Genomic DNA, 26794 nt, shown 5'->3' with positions numbered 1-26794 from the left:
TGGGATGTAAAACATCAATTCAAAGTTTAGAATTAGCTTAAAAAATCCTCTATCGAGTGGTGCACTTCTTGAAATATTAATAGGAGCTCCTCTCTTTTTTTTTTCTGCAACACTAATATCTGGAACATGTTCATTTTAAAGCTACTTAGAAATATATATTAGTCATTTTAAGAAATCGTTTTACAGTTGTCATTTCTTTTACCTCAAGTAAATAAAGCTTTTTTCTGAAATTAACAACACCTCTAAAAATTTTTAAGTCTACATTTGGACATGTTGCATATTCTTAAGCTTATATTACAAGCATATAGATTAAGAGATAAAACCCTTTTAAGCAAAACTTTTCAAACCAATTGAAAGTATTTTAGAAAATTTAGAAAATGTAAAATTAATCTGAAACTCTTATTTACACTTCATATACTATAAACGTGCCTGCAATTTTAAAATAGATTTGTCGTAAAAAAAATCTACACTTCACACCCTATGACTAAACACTTTTGAACCTAATATTTTGTTTGAATGAAATAGAAAGTGTTGACAATTTTAAAAATATTTATTTTGCTTGCCACTTCACAAATTGGTTAAAATCTTCTGTACAATTTTGTTGACAATTGTCTGTTGCAGTTACAGTACAAACAATTTATTTTACTTGATTTTAATTTAATTTTTGTGGACACTTAGTCTAGCTGAAGTATCATCTTGAGTTTGAGGTTAGTCAATATAGAGGGAAATGTACATTGAAGTTTCAAAACTTGTGGCAATAAGATGACAATATATACAGTCTTTAAAGGAACTGTTTTAAAACAGAATTTTTCTTTGACTTGATCTACATTTACACATCTTTTGCTTCTGTCTGTAAGAGCCTGATTCAATAATTATTTATTCTTATTTTTGTCTTGACTTTGTTAACATCTAGAAGCTAAATTTATGATGTTAAAAACTTCTGAATGCATTATATACAAATTTCATTATGCTCTTGGGGCTTAATCTGGGAAAGTGGCAGGGCAATTTTAGTCTTTACAAGAAGCATGCAACAATTTGAACTTTTTAAAAGTATAGTACCAGCTTTACTGTAGTTGCTGCTTTTTAGGTAAGTGCTTTTGAAGCTGATGATATCATATTTATCACATCTCTAATGTTTTGCTTTTTTGTCTTCTACAGTTTCTCTTTAGAACTCCTCAGCTAAGAGTAACTTCTTTTCCTAGCACTATAAAAGAGCTTAAATGTAGACGGTGGCAAGTCATTCAAGACTTCCTAAACTAAAATTAAAAGGGCAGAATATCAAAGGCACTTTAGAGTTGAAGTAGGCTGTTTCTTTTGTGATGTGAAGCAGTGGTAAAGAGAATAATTTACGTATTTTCAAAGCAATAGCTTCTGTTGGAGATGGGAAAGGCATAATAAGAGGGCCATGCTGTTTAAACAATTTGGGGTATTTTTGTCCAGTTCTCAAGATATTTTTTTGAGGTATATATCTTTAAGACAGTTCCCACTTCTATTGGACCCCAGAGTGCAGTAAGCCTAAGCCTTAACATGATAAAATTTCTGTGCTTAATTGTGAAATATGAGGTAAACCTGTGATATACTAATTGTTCTTTTGGCATTGTTTTTCCTCAAAACAGGAAGGAGATGATTATGAAGTCATTCCTAACAGCAATTTTTGTGTATCTAGAACTGCCTATAGAGATAATTCTTCTGTCTATCACATTAATGGAAAGAAGTCAACATTCAAAGATGTTGGTATTCTTCTTCGAAGTCATGGAATTGATCTGGACCATAACAGATTCTTGATTTTACAGGTTGGTGTATGAAAAAAAACAATTTTAAGCAAAACGGTCTTTCCAGTTACAGTTACCAAAATACTGTTTAGGATTTGAGTCTTATATTTGAGGCCTTAAAGTACTCTAGCAGCACATCATGGTTTGCATGCTCTAATAAAGATGCGAATCATTATTTGCTGCTTTAGAAATTTAAGGAAGAGAACCAGTTGAAGATGCTAACATAAATTTTTCTGTTAATGAATTTGTGTTCCTGACATGTGGATGAATAGAAGAGTTGTCATACTTGTTCCGCCCTAGCAGCACGTAAATATTGGTGTAGTAAAATAAACCTTAAACCCCAATATTATTGTGCTGCTTAAGCGTGGCAGAGATTCAGCAACTTGTCTATACTTTAGATAAAAGTGCATCAATATGAACTTAAATCTTAATGATTCTACTGTTAAGTTACGTACAGTTCTCATGTTATAGGCATGGTTTTTACTGCGGAAGCATGTATATAAAAATTAATTGCGTAAAAATCGACTACAAGAAAAAAGCACATGAAGTGTACTTTTTATTTACATTTGTTTACCAACTCCAGGGTACTCAAAGAAGAGCAGCTTTATAGCCAATTCAAGATATGTCTTAAAAACTCCAGTTTACAATGCATACTGTAAAAATAATGGAATTTATCAACATAATTTATATTTGCATTTGGGCTTAACATTATAAGGCTCGCTGGCATATATTTGCTGTTTAAAAGACAGGCTGAAGAGAAACGCAGTAATTTTTCTTGTGCTTAAATAATCTAGAATTTTGCTAGTGCCAAAGAACTACTTAAAATTGGGTTGTAGTACTTCATGGAAATTTTTAAATAGTCAACTGAGTAAATATATGTGCAATTACCTGTAATTATTTCACTACTAAGTCCCAAATCTACTCTGAAGGATCACGGCCTAGAAAATTAATGAACGGCGGAAGCCTCCCAAGATCTGAAATTTTCAGTAGAGATTATTTTAGGCCTGTTTTTGTCAAAGGAGCTTCCAGTTCCCCTCTATCAAAAAAAAAAAAAGGTTCTCTTTGCTTCACTTCCTCAAGTCTTCTTGTGCCGTCCTTTTTTACAGTTACACCCACAAAAAGAGGATATATCTGTTGTGAAGTCTCCATGCCAATTAATTATTCCATCCAACACCTTACTCCTATTTTCTGTTTTAAGTTGGAGGGAGAAGTACCTCCAACCAAACAACTGGTAGTATACACTTTTTTCTCTCTATAGCTGTTCTTCAGAAGTATCATCACAGGAAAATTTCTAACAGGGAGAGACTGCAGTGAAAGATTAAACTTTGGTAGAAATTACGGTGCAGAAGTATCTAAAGCTTGTTGTTGGAGAGCATGCCCTTCCTCTATTGGGAGGGGAAGGAAGCATTTTACAGGGAGTTTTGCTAAGCAGCTTTTTTTTTTAAATGTATTTTTTCACCTAATTTGACTTTTCTTCTCCCACAATCATTTCCCAGGAATTTACCAATGGGAGGAACATACCTACTCCTAAAAGCTTGAGTTTCATGTTTTTCATGTGCATAATGGAAAATCAGGGGAAGTATAATCACTATTAAGACATCAAGAGATGGTTCCAACCATGTTTTTCATTCCACTGAGCTTTGTGGATAATGTGTTACAATGAACTGCAGAGGAATCCCCATAGATATTTTTTGTTTCTTAGTGTCACTGAGGCAAGGGCCTTTTTCTTTTCATGTAAGTTTGTGTCATTTTTGTTTTTAAGTGAAGTCTGTGGATTGGGCCATACAGAGTTGAGTACTTTCCATTTGGGAAATGTGGCAGTGTTTGCCACATAATGACAGCAGAACTTGAAAACCCAAACACTGAAAATTATAATTAGAAGTAAATGAGACCGTGTCAGAAAGCTAAGGCTACATACTACTGTGACAAGCATTGCCCATTTTTCCCTAATGTTTTTCAAATTAAGTTTGAAGAATAAGTGACAGTTCTATTATGCTTTTGCTTCTCTCATGTTATAGTTCAGTTAGAATGGCCTGGTTTAGTTCAATATCAAGTCAGAATAATTTCCCATTAAAATAAATCACATCTCTGATTTCTGACTGTCAATAGGGTGTAATTAAAATATTTCACTTTTAATAGAGGTTTTGGGAAAAAATATTAGTTAAGCGTTGTCAAATGCTATTTTCAATCTGTTAGAGTATTCAGTAATACTAAAGGAAAAGTTGTTAAAGAACAGGTTATACAAATAGTAACAAACACTTCTAGTTACTTTATTAGTATCCTGCTAGCATTTTTAGCATTACTCAATAGCAAATATGTGTTCCAGAAGACTCCTTTTTTTGTTTGTTTGTTTCTTTACCCACCCCCATTTTGCAGTCTTTCTCTGACATAGCAGACTTTGGTGCTTTTTAGGATAAAGTTTGAAAGCTTAGGCCAGATCTTTTTAATTATTATTTTTTATTTATTTTAAATGTTGGGTAAGGCAGGATATGGGTACTTTTGATGTTGTACTGAAAATATTAAAATCAAACTGATGACTTCTGAGTAACATTGCAAAAAACACCTGTGAAAAAACCAGAATATATAACACTAATTGAGCAGTTCTATAAATATTATAAGTTCTGTGCCTGAACTAGCTAATTAGAAAAATCGTATTTAAAAAAATATATATTTTTGGTTACAATGAGATGTTGCCAACATTTAACAGAAATTTGTTGCTTGTGATCTTTAGGTTCCAACGCTTGCATATCTTATATTTTTTAATAAATTGCTGTATGCTGTTTAGCACTTTGGGAACAGAAAACTGTTCAGTGCACCATTAATGAGCTTGCCACGGTCTGAAACTGCAACAGAAAAAAATGCTTCTTGTCGCTTTTTTTTTGAAAGTATGCTGAGCACTGCGGTAATATCTATCATCTTGCTGCTATTTTTTCTCTCTTCCACACTTAATAACACAGCTTCAGTAACTTGTATATCTCTAAAGAACAACAAATAAAATCATAAGTCTTTTAGCTTTTCTTGAATGCTTGGAACATCAGTGTGCAGAAAACCGTGGGTTCTGTGCACTAACCGGGTTGGGCAAAGCTCAGAAGGTAAGTGTGTTTGCTGTTGCTCAATAGTGACTCCTCCAACAGGTTAATCTTGAGGCCAGACAGAAATCTCAGCTTCTTTATCATGGCTGGCTTGTCTCTCCAGAATTATTAAATAACTAGGGAGAACTTGAAGGAATGTCAGTTAAGGACATCTGTGGGGTAGGCACGTCTGGGGAGTAAAACAAGCTGTGAACAGTAACTGTTAACACCTGCTGAAATGGGCTTTTGATATATTTCAAGGTAAGAGAAGTATAGTTAATATAAACTTTTTTAAAAGAAAGTGGATTTTCATAACCAATGCCTACAGAGCGGCTTTGCAGATGAATATTGTGGAAATAGTAGTAAATATTGCAAGATTTTGAATTGCTTTTGTGCTAAATAAAAGAAGACTTCTATGAGTTGAAATCAATTTACTTTAGACCTTTATCTCTTTCAAACTGAAAAGTTTTAAGTAATTCTTTACTAATTAGTGTCACATGTTTTTGATAGACAATTAAAATACTCCCATGTAATCTTAAGCAAGTATAAACAGCTACAGTGATTTTTATATGCTTTTTTTTAACTGATTGGAACAGTGTTTTTAATGTACTAATAAGTCTTATCCTATGGCAAATTTGTGTTGCCAGAAAGGAAGTTTAGTCAAGTTTTTCACCTGCTGCTTTGTGGAAATAACGTAGGAGTCGCTCTTCCAGTGTATTTGAGAGGAAATGAGGGGGAGCAGATTTTCTTTTCACTTTGAGATAAGCCAGAAGTTCCCAATTGTTGAGGTCTGCTTTCCTAATGAGACACACCAACACTTGAGCTAAAGCATCTAAGGCGAGCACGAGCTGAAAAGCTCTACTGGGATTATAAATGGACATCTATGCTGCCAAAGTTGGTGGTGAAGAGAAGTTTGTTCTGGAAAGGTCAAGGACAGTTCAGCTGAAGTGGTAGGGAGAATTAAAACAAGTATGATAATCAAATGAAAACAGATATTTTTGAATAAGGTGTTATGTAAAAATAGAAGCTTCACACTTGATGCGTAGAGTACAGAAGTAATTTCACTGCTTAAATATTAAGCTTTGTCCTGATGTGAATACAGAGCAGTATAAGATACGCTGATACTTCTATACTTGCAATTTCAATATGAATTCTCTTGGTATCAGAAAATTTGTTGCTAGTTTACATGATTTTTATTTTGCAAATTCCGAACGAACACTAACCAATGTTTATTAAACTTTTTTTGGAAAAATAGGGAGAAATGGAAAGGACGCGAAAATGTGCTTTCTTGGTGTTATTGAGTGATCAATTAGGTAGTTTAGTTAGAATGTACCAATAATCTTAAAACAGTCAAACATTGTACACTGAATTTGCAATAGCTGACTTAGATTCCAAAGTGACTCTAGACTTGCACTCAATTTGTATTCTTGTATTGAATACAAGAATGTCCTTAAGAAAGCTTCTAAAATTAGACGGATGTGCAAACAGCTTGACAAAGGCTACTTTTAAATTATTTCCAGAATGCAGAATAGTACTTTCGTGCAGACAACTGAACGCTGTATAACGGGCTAATTCTAAGTTTTTCCTCCATCTTTGGACAGTAGTGGCATTGTAGATTTGTGTACTTTATTACTTCTTTCCCTTCCTTGATTTCCCACCTAGTTCGTAACACTTTCCTTGGACGGCAGAAAACGAAGTTGAATATTTGATACGTAGTCTTCTGCTTATTTGTCATCTGGTAAAATTGAAGGACAGTAATGAGAGATGACTTCAAGCATTAACAGCAACAATAACACGGAATTGGAAGAAAGTGTTGAGGCTTACAAGAGGAACTGTGCTACAAATTTCCAGGAGAAGAATAAGCTTGCAGAAATTAGTTATCTATGTACGTAATTTCAAAGGCTCAGTGTTGTGTAGGACTAGAATTCATAGTCAAAACTTTACATGGAGAGTGGAGTATGGACACACTGTCAAAGTTGAGTCAAATTGAAATGACCGCTGTGGAAGACTTGAGGTACGCAAATTTAGCGCTTGGTTTTTGCCACTTCATACCATATTCTTGCTTAAAAAGTGAGATACGTCATTTTGATAAAGTGAAAAATAAAGTTGTGTGAGCACTGTCATGCGAGTAAAACATAAGAAAAACATAAGAAAAATAAAAAAACGGGAGAGGGGTTGAAAACAGTGCAAGTAGCGTACAGGGAAATGGGAAGACTCATCTCGCGTTGCTACTTAGTGGCTCATATTATGTAAGATAAAAGTGCAATCAGGGCACCTTTGTTATCAAGGAACTGCATAAAATACACTGGAAAGAACTTTGTGAGACAGCCTGTGTCAGAGAAACTAAGAATTAATCAACTTCCAAACTAACACTTACCAAGTGATACAAGTTGATACTCATTACTGCTTTTCATCTAATTTTATTCCTGACTGCAGCAGTTCTGAGTTGTCAATTAAACATGTAGAACTGGAGCTGCACAACAGAAGAGCCCACACCCTAGTAGCAGCAGTTAGTGTTAGTCCTACTTCTGATGTCAGTGTTAAGTGGGTTAGAATAGAAGACAACGGATGGAAAAACACTAACTGGAATATACTGTAAGTAGTCTTTGTAGAAATATGGCTCTTATAGTAAACATTCTAGATGTTCTAATGTGGCTTCTCCTTCAAGCAAATCCCTGACATTACTGGTTTCATTCCGCTGGCTGCATAAGCCCTTGCTGTTCCTTATGCTGGTGATGCTAAGAAGTTGCATGTGCTGAATTTTCAACTCTTGTAGCTGACTGATGGAATACTTAGAAAATCTCTTGTCCACATTCCCCTTGCCTGGGAGAAATGCTTTAAGGGAGAAATGGAAACAACCTGTGTTCTGTAAAGTAAGATTCAAAATTCTAAACTTTAATATTATTTTAAGAGAACTTTGTCTTTTGCCAGATCGCTTCTGTCTAGCATTCCACGTTAAAAAGTTAAGAATGGAAATCAAGTTATGACTTTGATCACATGCTTTTCTTCAGTAGGAGAAGCAATGACAGATTCAGACTACTGCTGCTATAATCCACTACAAAACTTTGAATGAGAGTTGGTTGATGTAACTGCAAGTACTATTTTCTCAGCATTCTGGATGTGCAGGCTACAAGTCCACTATTCGCTTCAGTTCGGTGCTTAAGGGACAAGTTCTGTTGACTACCTGTTGCATAATAAAGACAATCCTATTGTTTCTAAGCTTAATGTGGTATGAATTTTCCTCCTGGCTTGAATAGCCCTTTTTTAGGGGGAAACAAATATACTTGTTTAAACCATTTTCCTCTAAAATTCAATGTGCTTACCTTAAATGTTATGCATGCATATATAATACACTGTCACAAGCATCACAGGACCATTAATCTTTTGTTGCTTGACAAAGTTAATGCAATAATGGTCTTGACTACTGTCTAGATTTCTGCATCACTTAAGTCAGTGGGATAAATGAAGCAGAATTGGTTATTACCATAAAGTTGCAAACTGTAATTCACTTAATCAGTTAGTTTAATAACCAAATTAAATATACCTACCGATAGTATTGAATAAGTTGCAAGATTATTATAATTGTGCTGTAACAGGTGTTAGATTCTGGATTACGGTGTAGTCTGCAGATACTCATCACTCCAAGATTTTGGGCTTACTAACAAAACTTAATTTTTGTGGGTCTTTAAGAAGCCTTAAAAGCTAATACGTCATCAAGGATGTGCCACTATTGCAGTGAAACCAACACAATATTGTTCTGAATGTTTTAAAAAAAAAAAAAGTGATTGCCTTAAAACTACCACTGGCTATAGCCAGAGTTGTCATATTTAAAATTTTGTGAAACAAAATTACCTGTTTTGAACATAACACTAGTCAATAGATTTCAGTCTTTAAATATTTTAGCACTTTGGTCACAAGGCAGGAGTTAGCAATTGGACAGACCACAGTAGCTAGGTTTACTTTATCTTTCTTTACTCCAAAGAGTGATAGCAAAATAGTTCTGAAACGGCTGTCCCGTTTATTGATGCAGAACCACAGCTAGGTAGATTGGACACCCAGGTTTAGGGGGTTAAATCCGACTGCTGAAACTTCAGGGGACTTAGTATGGGAGGAAAATACCCAGGCTGTTACAGGAGGTGCTCCCTAGTTGCAGTGGTCATCCTTTGTACAGTTTGAAGAAGGTGGCTTTGCTGCTGCCCAGTGCCTCAAAGGTGGGGAAAATATAAACAAAAAGAAAAGCTGTATAAAGAATTTATCTAACTTACTTGTATCATGGAAATACGTGATTTTTTTTTCTTTTTTAAGCCTGGCTTCAATATACAAAGCATGTTAAAGTTCCATAAAGGATTCAAGAGCCGCCTTCTGTGTTCTACTCTAACAGTTCAAGTGCAAAAATGAGGCAAATAGGATGTCCTGCTCTCTAAGATAGCGCCTCACTTGGTCTCAGTGATGTATCAAAACATGAGAGGTTTTTCCAACATAAAGTATTGCATCCTGGAGGTAGTATTTTCTCTAAAACTTTCTAATGAGTATGACTGAATATAAATTTCAATTCAGTTAAGTGTTACACTACTCCACTTCTGAATTTGACTAATGTAAAGCAAACAAACAAACAAAACGACCCTGCCGCAGAAAATTCTCAAAAGAAAACAATCACAGAATTACCCAGTACTCAACCCAGAATTCTGTTCATGTTTGTCTACTGGATGGCAAACTACAAAATATTCCAAAACATGTTTTATTTTGTCTATGCTTTACCGTGCTTCTGAAGTGTTCTCAATGTGTGGGTTTTAACACCCAAACGTTAGTCTAATTTGTTAGATTGTATAGGACCATGCTAATTTATCTTAAGTTATTCAGCACTTTGTTTCACAGCTTCAGACTATGGCATAAGAAAATGACAACCCCAGATCCTGGAAAAAATATTTTTACCTATTTGCCACTATAATTCTTCAGTGGATGTCTTAGCAAAGTAGATGTCATGTGTGCTGCATTAACGGTTTAGTTGACAAAATTTTGTGTTGCAAGACACTGCCTTTAAAAGTTATTTTTCACAACTTTTCATGGATGAGGAGGCAGCAATTGGTAAGCAGGCATCTTTCTCTGTAGGCTCTCCAGAAGCCACTAGTCATAACGCAGATAAATTTTCACAACAAAGAAAGGTATTGTTTCATCCTTCATGAGAAGTTTTAAGACTGCTTTCAGCAATCTTTCAAATTAAAAGACTTACTAGTTTCATACCACAATTTCAAAGGGGAATCTGAGAGCTGTTTTCTGAACCTCCTTAATCCCAGCATTACGACAGATGGAACTACTTCTGTCTCTACACAGTGCAAATTAACAACCTCTTCAATTTATCACCATTTGGAGCTGGATAACGTCAGTATTAGGATTAGTACGTTACAGCCACCGGTCAGACTTAGTAGCTTTAGGACTAGAGTTTCAATTCACAGGCCCTACTCTCAGTCTAAAGGGAGGTTGCAGGAACATGATGCTACTGTCTGCCAAAATCAACAAGCTAGGAGTTATCTGCAAAAGTGAAAAAACTCTGATTTCAGGACTGGTGATAAGAGTTGCAGAAAGGCAGCTTAATGAATGGGTTGGAGCAGTTTGACTTTGCTTAAAATTCAAATTTTTATGTGGATAAACTCTGGGTAAGCTGATTTAAAGCTTTCTGCTCTGCGGAATTAGTTGTTTTAAGAACTGAATGTATGATTTTAGAGAAAACAGAGGTGGCAGTTCTAAGAAATTAGGTGATGGAGAGTTTAGGCATTTTATTGTCGCACCTTTTGAGGGCTACGTGGCAGGTGAAATTCTTGCCCTGCACAAATTGGTTTTAGAAAGGTACATACAGCAGCGGAGTGACTTCTCAAGTAGGCTGCCTGCACTGAGACATGCTTGCCCTGATGAGAATTTTAGTCTAACATGCATACAGAAGAGTGCATACAGTGTGAAAACTGAAAATTAATGGATTCAGCCTATATTAGATATCTTACAGTGAATGTATAGCATTCCCCAAATACTCAAAGGATGCAAGTTTAACTTCTACTGAAATGCACAGAACTCAAAATAGACAGACCCCTGACTTGGCAGTCTGATAACTCTAAATAGCGATAGATCACAGTGATTTTGGCACCTCTTCTGGCAGTTCAGCAGACATCTTCATGGTACCCACCTACCGTGTCCTCATGGGCTTGAACTTGACAGGCAGAGCAAGTCCAGGCTCTCCTGTGTAGGGTATTTACTGGAGCTTCTCCACCCTGTGCTGACCCCCTCAGTGTCCTTACCTGAGGCGTTGGTTTCAAATGGTTAATTTGAAACTCTTATGTTGGTTTTTGAAGGCTTTTACAGTTTACTTGCCTTAAAGTTTTTTCTCTGTAACATTACAATAGAAATTTGCACGTAGAAAGTATCTTAAACATCGTGGCAGTGAAATAATTCAGCTGTGCAAAGGAAGGCAGAATCTTCTATTTCAAAATTCCTTGAAGTTATTCCTTGTGATTTTGACTAGAGGAAATGGCTTTCAAGTGAGAAAGGTTCTTGCTTTTTTAAATATATATAATTTGGTAGCCATCTGTCACGTGAGTTTTCTGATTATTTGCCACAGCTGTCAGAAATTTTTTACACTGATTGACTTGTGTTCTCCATCAAAATGCACCAATAATTGTTTTCTGATAACTAATCTGAGACGTTCTATGGAAACTGTTCTTTATGTTTATTAGGCAGTGTTTGAGTTGACCACTTCTGGCACTAGTAATGTGCCAGCATCCCAATAATTTCAGTCTGTCACAATGCAGAAACTGAGAAATTTAGTTTGTACTTCCATTTAGAAATTTTGCACTGAATGTGCAGCCTTCTCAAAATGTCAGTTGGATATTTGGTGGGTTTTCATACATATTTGTATATATGTATTTCATGTGTATATATGTTTCATTATATATTTCATATATACACATACACAAAAAGGATGTTTTGTCCTCTGTTAGCTGTTTGTCAGCGTCACCAATTGCTTAATGTTAACATCCATTTTGATTGTCATCTCAAACAGAGGATGAACTTTTTTTGCACGTTGCTCCCTCTTCCCTTGTGAATTCATGCCTGCAAGTGAGAGGAAGGTAGCTGAGGCAAATAGGTAATGTGTATTTCCTGGTGGTCAGTTTTGAGACTTCTCAAGTGTAGGTGTGACAGCTACATTATGAAAATACGCTTGGGCGTGCTTTTCAACAAATGTCTGCCTGCTGTCTTCTTAGTTTCACTTTCAGAAATGCTGTCCGTGTTTTGAAAGATCTTCTACTAGATAAATGAACGGCGATATATTTTTGATACAGTGCAGATAATAGTGGATCAAAGTGTTTAAAAAATTAGAGAACAGTTAAATTGACTGTATCAAGTTTTAACAGAATGCAAAGCTGCAAAACATTTTCTCCTGTTGCTCATTGTCATGACTACTTGCAAGAAGAGCAGGTACAACTTTTTCAGTCTCCTTTATCAATGCTAATAACTGGATACCTTTTGATTTCTTAGCGTGCTAACTATAGGGATAGCCTAAACTGATTTCTTAACAGAAAACTTGGTGAGTAATTTAAATATTAAATAATACTTCATAGTCTTAGGGTTCAGTTATGTAAGTAGTCCAATTGTTTTCACTTTTACCCTTCATAAGAATTTAAAAATGTGAGTACCTAGTACTATCTGCATGTCTTTACATAAGATCTGAAGACTATGTAATTCTAAACTTGTTTCCTTTTTTAAGGCAGAGGAGTTGCATATAAAATTGGCACTACTCAGCCCAACAAGTTCAGTTTGTGTTTATCATCTTCTCACCAGTACCCAATTCACTTCAACTTCTCAAAATTTTGTTGTATCGATTGCCTAAACTTTATTCACGGGTAAGGTTGTATTCCTTGTTATGTGGTGATGTATTTATTCACCATGTAGACCACCAAACCTCTGATTTCTTAATTTATGAGATTATAGACTCAGATACAGTAGGGTTAAGCTTCATTACTAATGTGCTATATCATTAAGCGTATTGTACTGTATTCAGCTATATTTAGTGAGCTGTGGAGAACCCTCACAACTACGTTATCTTTCTTAGTCAGTCATGATTTAAAGAGGGTTAATTATACTTACTAAAAGCCATGTTATGAAAAAATGTTGCTTTACGTTCCTTGCTTGTCCACTTAGAGTAAATTACAATTGCTCTGCTTGTGTTAAATCCAGCATCATTTTGTGGTTTGTGCCCAGTTTAAAAAAAGAGGAGGGGGGAATAGAAGAGGAAAGCAAGTGCGAAGTCAAACTGCAGCACCTACCTTGGGGGTGTATAACATGGAAGATGGATTTTCAGTGACAATTTTTTCTTGGATGTAAACAGAGGAATCAATTACAATGCAAGAAGAAACAAAATGGAGGTTTATGTGACAATTCTGCGGAAATCTGGGAGGTTACAATGAGTGCCCTGTCCACGAGCAACATGGCACTGACACATGGTTTTGGTAGAGAAATCATACTTACGTTGCAAGGAAACAAACGTAGTTGGAGTTGTACATAATGCAGCTGCAATTATTAGGAAACTAATTGTTTGCCTTTTTAATACGCATAAGAAGTAAAAATTGAGATTTTTGTGTCTTGGCAAACCTATTCACACTTCTTATGAAGAGTAATTTTCAAAAAATAATAGCTTAGGTGCATTTAACTTCTAGAATTTTAAAATAAATTAAAAAAATAACACCTTGGCTTCTGTGTTTTAGCTTAACATGGGAATTTCTTATGTGTAAGGAATTACTAGTTCTCATTTTTAAAATTTGCAAAACTTCACTTTTTCCCTTCTACTCAGCCAAATGATATTTACTGGTTGGAAGAAAAACAGGGCCACTAGGTGTCATTGTGCACTGAGTAAGTGGAACAAAGTTACTCTGGCAAAAAAAATCTAGTGCATTCGTTAGTCAACCTCCAGGAGTACCCTGTCCTCAGCTCTCCTAGCTGCTTACAGCTCTGATTCATGATGCTGGCCTAGAAATCCTAGCCGTTGTCGACTTCTGTCAAAGCAGTCCCTTCTGGTTTTCCAGCAGTCTTGTTAATCACTCCATCTTCTGTGTGTTCTTGAGAATTTTGTCCTTATCCATACTTTGTAGAGACTTGGCTTCAGCTCAAGCAGCAGACAGTGACAACTAAATTCTCGAGTGCGTTTTCAGTCTGTGGACGTTGACTTACAGGCCTTTTTTACATACATAGATTGGATGCTAGAATATAAATCTTGTTTTTAAATCTTAACAGTTCTAAAACTAAATTAAAATCATATTAGAACTTTGTTATTTCACGGGTTTAAGTACGTCACAAAGGCCGATACAATCCTGCAATATTGTGTATCTGTTTAACATAGAAGGTGTCTCTTGTATGCCTAGCTCTCCAAATTTTTGAGGAGTGAGTAGTTTGTACTTGGTCTTCTTTGTTTAACTTTTGCAGCTTCCGTCACATCTATTCTTGCTTTATACATAACTTTAATATACGTATATTCAAATTCATGTCTTTACCTTCAGATATATGGCAGGCTATTTACAAAATATAATCCGTACTTTGAAGATTTCATGCTGCTCTGTCCTAAGCATAAAATACTTATAGCGGATTTTTTTTTAATTAGCTAATGCTAACATCAGTAAAATAAGCCATCATTGTCTCAGTTTAATCTTTGTTAAATCTTATTTTGTAAAAATCAAATTACTGTTACTGTTCAGCTTAATAATGTAAAGCTAATGCTGTATATACAGGAAAATGAAATAAACGAAGTCTAACACCTAAAGTGTTTTTTTTTCTAACCATCAAGTCTCAGTTATATGAATTACAGGTCCAGTTCATCCATGAGACATGATTTTGTGGACCTTCTGTTTTCTAAAGGGAACTTTCGGGGACTTCAATCCTGATTAACGACTATTGGGTGCTACATGACCTAGAGGGCATGCTTTATTCTCTTCTTCTTTTTTTAGGTTGGGGGAAAACATTTTGAATATTTAGAGCAATGAAGCAAAATTTAGACCTGACTGTGGGCTTCAAAAGAGATGCTGTTTTTCACGCACATCATCATGCACTGCTTGGAGGAAATCTGTTCATTTTGATCTTTCCCACATGTTGCGACTATGATCAGTCAGTTCTGACTATTTTGTTCTTTCATAATGTTAGGATGCGGCCATATACGTGCGTTCCAAAGGCATTTGTGTGTTTTCAGAATGCTAACTCTTTCCCTCAGAAAAAAGAGTTAAGAAAATATTAAACTTTCTTTTCCAAGGGGGAAGTTGAACAGATTTCAATGATGAGACCGAAAGGCCAGACTGAACATGATGAAGGCATGCTCGAATACTTGGAAGACTTGATAGGGTCTGCACGACTGAAAGAACCTATCCAAACTCTGTGTCGCAGAGTAGAGGTTTTAAATGAACAGAGAGGAGAAAAGGTGAGTCTCATAAAGTTTGGTTTGAATTATAAGTTGAAGATATAAACCTGCAGTGTTTCATTATTAGATCTTTTAGAGAAGAAGTTAACATAAAGACTTGTTGGGTAAAGATTTGGCGCTCTTTACAACAGTAGAAGTACCGTGAAACTTAACTCTATTGCATTTGATATTTCTGTCGCTAATAAAAGTGGGCAGTCAATGTCAGTTGCCTTTCTTTAAACACTTACAAAGCCGTTGGCTTCTGATTCCCAAAGGTTTGCATGAGTTGGAACACAAGATTTTACCTGCTGAACATCTCTGATCACATCTGCATGTGTTAAATGCTTCTGCTCAGTGACTGAATAGCAAAACAGATTGGCATTAGCTGAATACATACAGATATAGCCCTGCCTGAGTTGTATTGCAAAATAGCAAGTAGGAGAAGTAGGAGGGAAACATAGCACTGCCACCATGATGCACACCCAACTGCATGAGGAAACTTACAGAAAATTAGTCAGGACTTGAGCTGCACAGATCTGTTGCAGAAATTGCTTTCATAGCATCCTACTTATGCATTTAGTTCTAAAAGTAGTAAAATATCAAAGTTCATTTTTATTTCACTTGATGTATCCTTGGTAAATCCTAATATGTTGTAGACTTTTTTCTTTTAAGCTGGAAAGGAAAACAAAAGACGTAGTCACGGGATTTAACTTGAAAGGGGCTCGTGAAAATAGGTACAGACTGTCTGTGTAACTCCTTTTTATTGCTCGCTCACTTTTCCTTGGTTTGCCTGAACTGTTCCTAGCATCTGTAGGATTCCTTTTTAGTTTTAAACCACTGTTTGAATTGCCCTAAAATACAGTCTCTGCTCAGTCTCTGCTCAGGAAATAGTGATCTCTTATTTCAGAAGGTTTGCAGTAATAAATAGACTTGCAGAGTTACTTGTGGGACGGCATCTCTCCAGAGGTGTTATCTGTGTGTTATAAAGGGTCTGGAGCTTATTTTTCTCACGGTTTCTTCTTCTGTCTCCTAGCATTAAAATCAGCTTTAACTGTCTGTTTTCTCTAGTTAAATAGAATTAAAATGGTGGAAAAAGAAAAGGATGCTTTAGAAGCGGACAAGAATAAAGCCATTGAATTTCTTTCTTTGGAAAATAAAATGTTTAAAGAAAAGAATCATATCTGTCAATACTACATGTAAGTACTTTTCTGAAGTTTAGATCTGGCTTTAATGTGGTAGTGGTGGAGTTAAACTCTGCGTCCATATCTGTAATAAGAAATTTTTCGTTTTTCTTGACAGACATATCAGCTATTCAAAGTTAGTTGAATGGTATGTGGCTAGTGATTTTTAGCTTCAAGTGACAAAGTTAATTCTCAAATAACGATAGATCATTTTCATTAAAACCTTAAAAACAGAAGAAAACCTGCTTGCCAGCTTCTTACAAACAACGCTAGTTTGGCAGATTAACCTCTTACAGCTTTATACTTGAAATGAGAAAGTAGATAATTTAAAGATTATTTTTATCTGAAATGTCAATATTGTTTTGAATTAAATTGGCAATGTTAATGGATATTAGGATATAATATTTGACAATCATTTTATTATCCGTCAGATTGTTGGAAATATATATTCATTAAGAATGTTGATTTTATCGAAAAATGATGTTTTTGTAATACTTTTTTTTTCTAGCTATGACCTACAGAAACGAATAAATGATTTGGAAATGCAGAAAGAAAAAACACAGGAAGAAACAAAAGATATTAATGAGAAGAGCAGCAAACTTGCAGATGAAATGAAAGCCAAGAATAAAGCTGTAAAAGAACTTGACAAGTAAGTATTTTAGGTATGGATTCATAAGCTAGGAGTACTGTGTTTTATATGCTCTGCATATATATGGTGTTAGAATTACCAGGATTTTCAGAAAAAAAACAGATTTTCCCAAGAGTTGGACTCAACGATCCTTGTGGGTCCCTTGAGTCACTTATAGTATACATAAAGATTTTCTGGCATGTATCAAGTGGTATTTTACACAGAAATAAACTTTAATATTTTAATTGGATTGATTTGGTCCGACACTTTGCTTCTCTTAGAGAAATCTGTGTAATATCCACAGTTAACAATAGGAAAATATCTGGTTTTTTTATGAACATAGAAGTACATACTTCTTTTTTCATGCTAACTGTACAGAAAAATAATTGGAATTTTGTTTCAGTTTTTTATATACATATCTATAATGCTTAGGTACATGAATGGTAGGTATTTTTCTCTGATTTCCATATGAAACTCTAATCTTTGAATTGAATTTCCCTACAATTGATTTATCTGGGTACTATTCTTCAATCTGACTACAGTATGAACCTTCTCATCCTCTGAGACCATAGTAATTTGAGAGATGTGAATCACAAATATTATTGTAGAAAAAGATAAAGTTTCTGAAAATGTGTTTAATATTGCTTTTACTAGTAGATCTTTGCTGATTAAACAACATTTACCTGGGGAAAACACTGTGAACACAGTATATGTTAGATACTGTTTTTCGCAAAAACTGACTTAGTATTGTTTTAAATCCTGTGTGCTCACCAAGCCAAGCTCTATTGAAATTATTTTTTTTAAGATACAGAGTAGATAATTCTTTCTTCTTTCCCTTCTAGGAAACTCAAAAAAATTACAGCGTTTGTGGAGGAAAATAAAGCAAAATTTACAGAGTTGGACTTGCAGGATGTTAAAGTAAGGGAAAAATTAAAACATGCTAAAAGCAAGACTAAAAAATTGGAAAAGCAACTTCAAAAGGACAAAGAAAAGGTAGCGTGAGCTACAACTTGTTTTACTTAAAGAAATGTAATTGGTTGCTGTAGATAAGAACATCTTTGTGAAGCTGGGTAAAGGTAAACAAAAAGGACACCAATTCTACTTCATGCAGCAAAGAAAACCTAAAAATGTTTTAAATTTTTCAGCCAGATATTTTCTGTCATTTGGCAGCTGGGGTTTTTGTTTGCAAAACTGTGATGTATTTTTTTTATCCCTTAAATAACTGTTCCTTGCACATATTACTATGGGAGACTGGCCAGCAGTACCAGGCTGTTTCCTGCCTACAGGCAAAGTCAGAAGCTTTCCTGTTGCTTCTCAATTCTGTTGAGTGGTCTCATGTCCTGAAAAGCATCTTTTTGCTATATTTGTTGAGATTACAGGGATATTTCTTGTTCTCAAAGTTTTTACCCTTTTAAACATTTTTTCTGCTCTTTCCTTAGTTAATTACATGAACTTAATGGATATATTTTATCAAGTTGGCTGCTACCATTTGTTTTAGATCTCAAGTCACTCACTGAATCAAAAAATAGCCTTTTGAAAGTAGATATGAAAGAATTAAGCCTTATTGTGGCTCAAATACTTCTGTTCTTATGCGTGAAGCTAGAGCTTGGCTCTACAAGTGAACAAGCCTTGCAAGTAAAATCCAGGCCTCTTGCTCGAGCCACGATGCATCTAATCTTTAAAAAAAAAAAAAAAAAAAAAAAGTGATCTTCATTAATGTGGTACTGCCACACCATACAGGCTGATTAAATTCAAAAGTCTTTGGGTTCTCTTAATTATATTCTTGCCCAGTGTGCCTCTGAAATGTTGAGAGAAGCTTGTCAGTACCTTTAAGGAATCTTCTTTTGAACCTACTCTGCTGTCCAAAAGAAGATAAGATGCCTTGTAACTAGATACAGAATATAGAAGCCTCCAGTATGCTAAAGACGAAATGATAACTGCAAGATGCATGCTGATTACTGGAGCATAAGGCAATCCGCAGGATATGTATTCTCTCTCTCTCTCTATATATATTATTATTATTATATATATATATATATATATATATATATATGGTTCTTCATCACGTCCTGATGCCATTTTCCCTTTCCATTCAGTAGATAGAAATACCAGGCAGAGTCAGCCTATTGGGCCTCTCACTTTGGCTTCCACATAGAAATTGAAAGGCGAGGTTTAAAGATAAGGCGAAAGTGTTTTGTTTCAGTGGGAGAGAAAGATAACAATCTTTTCCTTCTGTAGGTAGAAGAACTGAAAAATGCATCCTCTAATAGTGAAAAAAGTGTCAGCGATGCAACATCTAAGAAAGAGCTTCTTGAAAAGGCAAAAGACGAAGAAGAAGAAAAACTCAAGCAGGTTATGAATAGCCTTCAGAAAGAAACAAAAGGAATTCAGCAAGAAAAAGAGGTTTGAACTGTTTTGATTTCGTATGCTCACTGTATTACCCAAGTTTGTTAATAAATTCAGATAGACTTGATCTTCTATTTAACTAACAGTTTTCATATCTGTTTTCTGCTACTAAAAAGAACGTGCCTATTTTCTCATCTTGTTTTTTTTCATATAGCATGATTGGCATAATAAATTCCACAGTTGTCTGTTTCGACTGAATGTAACGTTCATTTTTGCAGGCCAAAGAGAAGGAGCTTATGGAGTTTAATAAAACGGTGAATGAAGCACGTTCAAAGATGGACGTAGCACAGTCAGAGCTTGATATCTACCTCAGCCGTCACAACACTGCTGTGTCTCACTTAAATAAGGCAAAGGAGGCTCTGACGTCTGTTTCTGAAACTCTTAAAGAAAGGAAAGCTGCTATCAAAGACATATCTGCAAAATTACCCAAAGCTGAACAGGAATTAAAGGAGGTGAGACCTAACTTTCTCATACGTTATTTCTTTGAGTTATAATTAAATGCTGTGATATACAAACCAAAGTCCTAGTGTTTGTTTTAGAAGTTATCATGGTGAAAATAAATTAAAAACTTCCTCCAATAAAATAGCATTAAAAAATACGTTTGGATACTCAGTTAACAACTGAAGTCTCTGCTTTCAAATGTTTTTTTGCATTAAGAAAATGGTAACATTAAGTACGGGAAATTAAATTCTGTGCATCTCAGCAAGGAAATCAGTTTAAATATAATAATTAGACATGGTGAGGTAAATAAATGGCTATGTTTTGGAGCCATTTGAATTTCACTTCTTGCTCCACTCTCATTCCCCACAGGAAAAAATCCCGATACCTTGTTCTAAGCCCAATTCATAAGCTATTGTACCATATCAGAATATACTAAATCTCAGCCATTAGCCATTCTTCTGGTTTTGCTACCTCTCCTTGTCAATAGCTGGTTTCATTGCTTACACAGTCATGAATCTAAATGTCCTTGAATTCAGTAGGTTTTCTGATGCTAAGATAACGTCTTTCTTTTAACCGTTAGAAAGAGAATAGGCTTGAGAAGCTGGGAAGAGATGAAACAGAAGTGAAGGATCTTGTTCGAAATCTGCGTCAAAAAGTAGAAGAAGCCAAAAGTTCTTTAGCACAAAATCGCAGTCGAGGAAAAGTGCTCGAGGCTCTGCTTCAGCAGAAGAAGTCTGGAAATATTCGTGGAATATACGGAAGACTGGTAATTTTTAAAAGGCCATTATAGATTTATTCGTAAAATTTATGGCGACAGAGTATTTTTTGTGTAAATAAGTAGAAGGTGTAGAATTCCTCAATTCTCTTATTAATTTGGACAGAGTTGCGAATCCTGTGGGCTTGGTATAAATTAAAAAAAAAAAAAAATTCACTATCCTTGGGACTAAGGAAAGGCAGTGGCTATGAGAAAGCTTATGTTCAAGCCAAGTATACTAACAAAGTCATGTAACCTCCCTGTGCTTTGGTCCTGCCTGTGCTTCTGTGTTTGGGCTGTGATTGACAGCTGGGGTGAATCTGATTCCTTTGATAATTAGGATCACCTATACCATAGAAGTGGAGTGGTGTTTTTATCTTCTGGTACCACAGAAGGTAGAATTAGTTGGTAACCATCCATTTGGTAAATGCCATGTCCGACCTAGCTGACCAATGGTAGAACCATATGCAGAATATGTGAAATGATTTTGTTAGGCCAGACTGCCTCACTAAAATACTGGCATATAAAATTTACCTTTTTCTACAGACAGTAAATACGTGCTAACACATTGCTTTGCCAGACTTACCAGTTTTGAAGCTCTAAATATATGAATTTATCTTCTATCATGGAAACAAGTACATGAGAAATATAAAAGTAGCAGTGTGCAGGAGAGGTCAGGTGTGATACTAATTTGCAAATTTTAACTAAGGTTTAAGTTCTTTGACCAAAAAAAAAAAACAGTTTTATAATTTGTTTTCATCTCATTTCATTTTATGTAAAGTTTTGGTCTTATCTCTCAATACCAAGACAAAACTTTGATGCCAAGCTAATCAGAGTACTTCTGCTTCTCCCCTACCACCTCTCAATTATTAGGGAGACTTGGGAGCTATCGATGAAAAGTATGATGTTGCTATTTCGTCATCTTGTAGTGCCTTAGATTACATCGTTGTCGATACAATCGATATTGCACAGGAATGTGTGGAATTCTTAAAGAAAACAGGAATTGGAGTTGCCACGTTTATAGCCTTGGACAAAGTAAGTATTGGTACTCTGGCAAAACAAATTATGTTGCTGATTTACCCCAAGGTGCACAGTGTTAATACTATATATTGCAGGTATATTATGTATTAATATCTATATGTATAAATATGACTTATATTGATATATTACACTGCATATGTATTAATACATGTAAAGGTAGAATATAAAACATTTTAATAGGATGTTGGTACCGTAGAATATTCTACTAGCAATCAATAAAGTTTAATTACAGAGAATTACAAAGCTTTTTGGATACCTGCATGTGTACAACAAATATTTGGTGTGTCCTTTAGTCTATTATTTTTATGTATGTATTTTATATATATATATATATATATATATATATATATGTAATTTTTATATTCATTTTTTGTTAAAGTAGCAAACTTAATAATCCTAGTAATATAGTAACTATAAACTATGAAACTTAAGCAACAAGTTTGGCAAGCAAAGGGACAAATGAATTATCAGTGAGTTTTTAATTATGCTGCAAGTAAGTAGAGATCCCTAAGGAAGGAAGGTTTACAGTTAATTACCATTCTGAGAAGTATTGTTACACTTAACTAGAGAATGATTACATTTGCTTTAAATCCTTAACGTACCTTACAATAATGAAATGACTTCGTAATTTATCCTCTCACTTGTTTATTTACTTTTTTGATGTAGATGGCTGTATGGGAAAAAAATCTTAAAAAAATTCCAACCCCTGAAAATGCTCCTCGGTTGTTTGATATGGTGAAAATAGAAGACAAGACCTTTCGCGTGGCTTTTTACTTCGCGTTACGTGATACCCTAGTAGTTAATACCTTGGAAGACGCTTCCAGAATAGCCTTCCAAAAAGATAAAAGGTGGAGGGTTGTAACGTTGAAAGGGGAAGTCATTGAGCAATCAGGTATTTAAGTGCAAACTTACGCTTAGATATTCAGCGCTTCATAGGTGATATCTATGCAAAATTAGTACGCTAACTTCTTTTCCTCTTTATTACTTTAGGAACAATGACTGGTGGTGGAAATAAAGTAATAAAGGGCAGAATGGGCTCCTCGGTTGTAATTGATGTTTCAGAAGAAGAGGTTAGTGCATAATCTTAATTAAAAGTGGAATTTCTTCAAAGTTCCTTATGTTTTGGCAGTTCGTACACATATGCCCTATGTCCTTTTAAATCCGTGTGAGTAGTTAACAAGATGCAAGACACACTCATAGTGAGTTATAAAGCTGAAGCACACTTACCCACACTTGTTCACACTCCTGCCATTGTATGCCTCTTTAATTTTTAGTCCCATCATGCAGCCTTTTAATAGCTTGGAAATTAATTGAAGGTAAGTGTGAGAATGTGGAAGAGACAGACCATAAGGAACAGTTGCAGTGCAGAGCTCAGCAGCACAAAAGACAGATTTGGTCCATTGCTTTGTAACGTTATAAGATTTCTCAGGAAGTGGCAGAATTCTTCTTCAATTTTTTTATGACAAGGATATTTTTGAACAAAATCAAAATACAGCTTGCCTTCTGAATTTATTCTGAACAAGGGTTGAATATCTGCTTACCTCTGAGGACACAGAAACAGTAGTTTGCTGAAGTATATTCGTGTCTGTGCCTATCAGGCAGTTCTTTATATGTAGAAAAAGGAAATGGGCTGAGATCTGAAATGTACCACTACTCCTTCTACTCTTGAAGGTGAATTTCAAGACTTGGTCTCCTAGTCAGTGACTACATGCAGAAGCCTGTCTTCCTAACACCAGCTTACCACAACATCCAATGAGCACCAAATCTTACCAATTAAAGAACAATAGAAATTGCATCTAGCTTCTGCTTGTATCTTTTTTGGATTCTACCTTCATTACTGACTTAAGCTTTCCAAGCTTAATCTCTTTTTATTTCCGTGAAGCAATTTTCTGTTACAAGCTATTTTGACAGGGGTCCTACAGCTTTTTTTTCCTTATGCTTGCTCCTCTTTATTTCACTTCTCACTGATCTTCTCAGCAGTCGGCCTCTGTGTTCTGTCCAGCTACAGCAAATTCTCAAGTTTTTACTTCACTTTCATCTCATGCTTTAAGAAATCATAGACTGTCTAGCACACGAATGAGAACATGCTGTGTTTTGTGGTGGTGACACGAGGCAAGTGATCACATCTCATTTTTGTGTAGATCAGTAGAATGGAATCTCAACTGCAGAAGGATTCCAAAAGAGCAGAACAGTGTGAAGAAGAGAAATTGCAACTCGAAGAAGACATACCAAAACTACGCCACAATGTTCGGGAAATGAGAAATACTTTAGAAAAGTATACAGCAAGTATCCAGGTGAACAAGCTTCTTATTGAGGCACTATCTGGCTTCTCCACGCATGTGCGGGAGACCAATTTCTAAGCCTCAAGTTAATACAGGCCTTGTCACTATCAAAGATCTTTTTTAAAGCATGGAGTTCTAACACAGCTGTGTTTTCTGTAGAATTATTCTGAACAAGAGGTTCTTCTAAAAGGCCAAGTTAAGGAACTTGAAGCAAACATAATTGCTACAGCTCCGGACAAAAACAAACAGAAGGAACTGGAAAAAATCATTGATGGTTACAAAAAAGGTACTCGTTGTGGAGAAAGGGGTTATAAATAAAAAATGTAGTTATGATCAGTTACTAATAAAGGAGCAAATGCTACGGCTTTGTTCTTCCAGATTATTGGTGCTGTACAGCATCTTGGTTTGGAACCTCTTCTAAGGGCTGGGAGTGGGGTTGGAAAGCACTTCTTCTAGAAATGAGAGTCCAAACCTTTTTCTTGCAATTGTTTGTGTTTTGGTCAAGCTGAAGTAAACATAAATTTTAGTATGTTTTGATTATTTGATTAGATTTTTTTTAATTGGCTTTATTACATGTAGGAATGCAGAGATTCTTTTAGTTTCGTTAGGAGTAAGAATTGTTAATGTGGATAGTAATGACATTAAAGTCAAGTAAAGCCATTTGCCATGCTCTGATTGGACTATTATATGATTCTATGAAATAAATACTGTGCATTTTGTTGAAGGTATGCTGTACCCCAGGGTTTTTGTGAAATTGAATTTGCTTTCAAAACTTCAATAATAATTCCCCTGAAGAAATTAGTAGCTTAGGAAAGCAAACCTTGACTGCTTGGTTGTATTTCTTACTTGGGGAATAATATGAACACAATAAAAACACAATTCCCTTCCCCCACAGTTCTGCTCTCATAGCATTTTAAGAAAGAGAATACGAATTATTGGGTACCCTCCATGCCTCTTTTCAACGATATAATTTCAGGAGTGTAGGAATGCTTTACTTTTTCAGTTACGCTGAAGTTTGAGGTTATAAATATCTTCTCAGATATTTCTGCCATATGATGGAGAGAGACAAACCTGTGCAGTCCTCTGGAGAGGTGACTGCCCTCTGCCTTTGAAGGCTCTCTGCTTTTCCTCTTCTGTCCCCAAAAGGAAATTATAAATCTGTAGCAAACTTACTGTGAGACTTTTATTTTGTTTTCCCCTTAAAATACCATGGTGCCAGGTATCTTGATTTTTGAAAGCTGTTCAACTCACCAGGATGGTTTTGTTGAGTTGCAAGTATAAGCTGAACAAGGAAACGATTCTACCTTGAAGGTGGAGTAGGCTATCGTACTATTTGGCATGAATCTAACTAAGTGATGATACCAGCTACTGAACAGTAGTGACTAGTTCTTACAATTTTGCCCCTCGGAGCATTTTCCAATTAAAGGAATGCAAAGAATGAGCTTGGAACATGTTGCTGCTTCTGTATTATACATGTATTTAAGTAGTATATAAACATTATAGTGATGTTTTACACCAAAAATGCTTTGGTGGTGTAACAGTTGTCAGAAGGATGTGGGTAGTGTTTTTTGTTGCCACATTAAAAAAAAAACATTTTTTGCAGTACAAAGAAATACGTACATTTCTCAAGATGTTAACACAGCAGAGCTTTTTGTCACATGAATCTTGATGTATTGCAACAGCCTGGTGCTCCTAGAGACAGCATAATGACATTAACCCCATTTCGTTTGTGACAGATTATGAGCGTGTTGCTGAAAAAGCTGGTAAAATGGAAAGCGAAGTTAAAAGATTACATAAGCTCATAATTGATACCAATAATCAAAAACTTAAAGTACACCAAGACAAACTTGATAAGATCAACAAAGAAATAGATGAACATACTTCAGCTATTACTAAAGCCCAAGTGGCAATCAAGAGCGCACAAAGGTATGGTAGACATCGATGTGTTCAATTTTAAAGCCTAGCAATTTTGTATAGCCACAAGTCACGTCTGGTTACCGTTAAATCTTCATCTTCACGGGGGAGATTTGTCAGGCCAGAGGAGATGTGTCTTCACTTCTTTATGGCTAGAGGAAAACTGAGGGGAGGAGGTCATAAGCTCTTTCTCTAAACTGACTTACCTCAAACTGAGACTATTTATAACATTTGGGTTATCAGCAGCTAGCGAACAAGCTTTCTAAGATTGTGTTTCTGGATTATGTTATATCGTATTTGTACTCGTGTAAAGTATACAAACACCTTGGTATCCATTCAGAAACCTGAAAAAATCTGAAGAGGCTGTTCTTCGCACTGAGAAGGAAATTGGAGATAATGAGAAAGAAATTAAAGACTTAACAGAAGAGTTGACTGTGCTAGAAGACAAAGCCACTGAGGTTATGAATGAGCGCAGGCAAGCTGAAGTAAGCATAATGTTTATTTGGTGTGTTTCTTCATAGAGAATGCACTCTGAAATAAATTGTAGATAGTATTTGTTGTGCCGAAAGTGTCCTCATTGCTGATGTCTGTTAAACTTCATCCTGAGACATTCCAGGCAGGCCTAGCCATATGGAAATGGGTTGATTGCATTAGCTGATAGCTTCATTTAAAAAGCAATTTGAACTTCAGACTTGATGACACTGTCCTAAAATGCTTTTTTTCTAAGTTACTCTACTACTCATTCTCCAAAAATTCATATGGGAATTAAACAGCAAAGAATGTTCTTTTCTCTGTCCAACAATATATTGTGTGCATTCTTACAAAATTGATCGTTAATGAAAAATAATCATTAATGAAAGGTGATCTTTAAATAAAAA

At 35.3% G+C, this 26794-nt stretch overlaps 1 protein-coding gene across 7 annotated transcripts in view; it reads left to right on the top strand.

The window, feature by feature from the left end:
* SMC4 (structural maintenance of chromosomes 4) overlaps positions 1-26794 on the top strand; it is a 36986-nt gene that overhangs the window by 4417 nt on the left and 5775 nt on the right. For all 7 annotated transcript variants that reach the window (XM_040566907.1, XM_040566912.1, XM_040566911.1 and 4 more), the window contains 15 exons: positions 1617-1793; positions 15126-15290; positions 16338-16465; positions 16959-17099; positions 17921-18071; positions 19317-19481; positions 19703-19936; positions 20506-20691; positions 21553-21714; positions 22387-22612; positions 22711-22790; positions 23862-24014; positions 24162-24288; positions 25739-25928; positions 26257-26401. In XM_040566907.1, the coding sequence (XP_040422841.1) occupies positions 1617-1793; positions 15126-15290; positions 16338-16465; positions 16959-17099; positions 17921-18071; positions 19317-19481; positions 19703-19936; positions 20506-20691; positions 21553-21714; positions 22387-22612; positions 22711-22790; positions 23862-24014; positions 24162-24288; positions 25739-25928; positions 26257-26401 (2430 nt within the window). The remainder of the gene's footprint in view (positions 1-1616; positions 1794-15125; positions 15291-16337; positions 16466-16958; positions 17100-17920; positions 18072-19316; positions 19482-19702; positions 19937-20505; positions 20692-21552; positions 21715-22386; positions 22613-22710; positions 22791-23861; positions 24015-24161; positions 24289-25738; positions 25929-26256; positions 26402-26794) is intronic.

The sequence above is a fragment of the Cygnus olor genome, chromosome 9 (genome assembly GCF_009769625.2).
Source record: "Cygnus olor isolate bCygOlo1 chromosome 9, bCygOlo1.pri.v2, whole genome shotgun sequence".
Classification (NCBI taxonomy): Eukaryota; Metazoa; Chordata; class Aves; order Anseriformes; family Anatidae; genus Cygnus; species Cygnus olor.
Note: the sequence above shows the minus strand (reverse complement) of the source record. Positions and strands in the feature narration are given on the sequence as shown.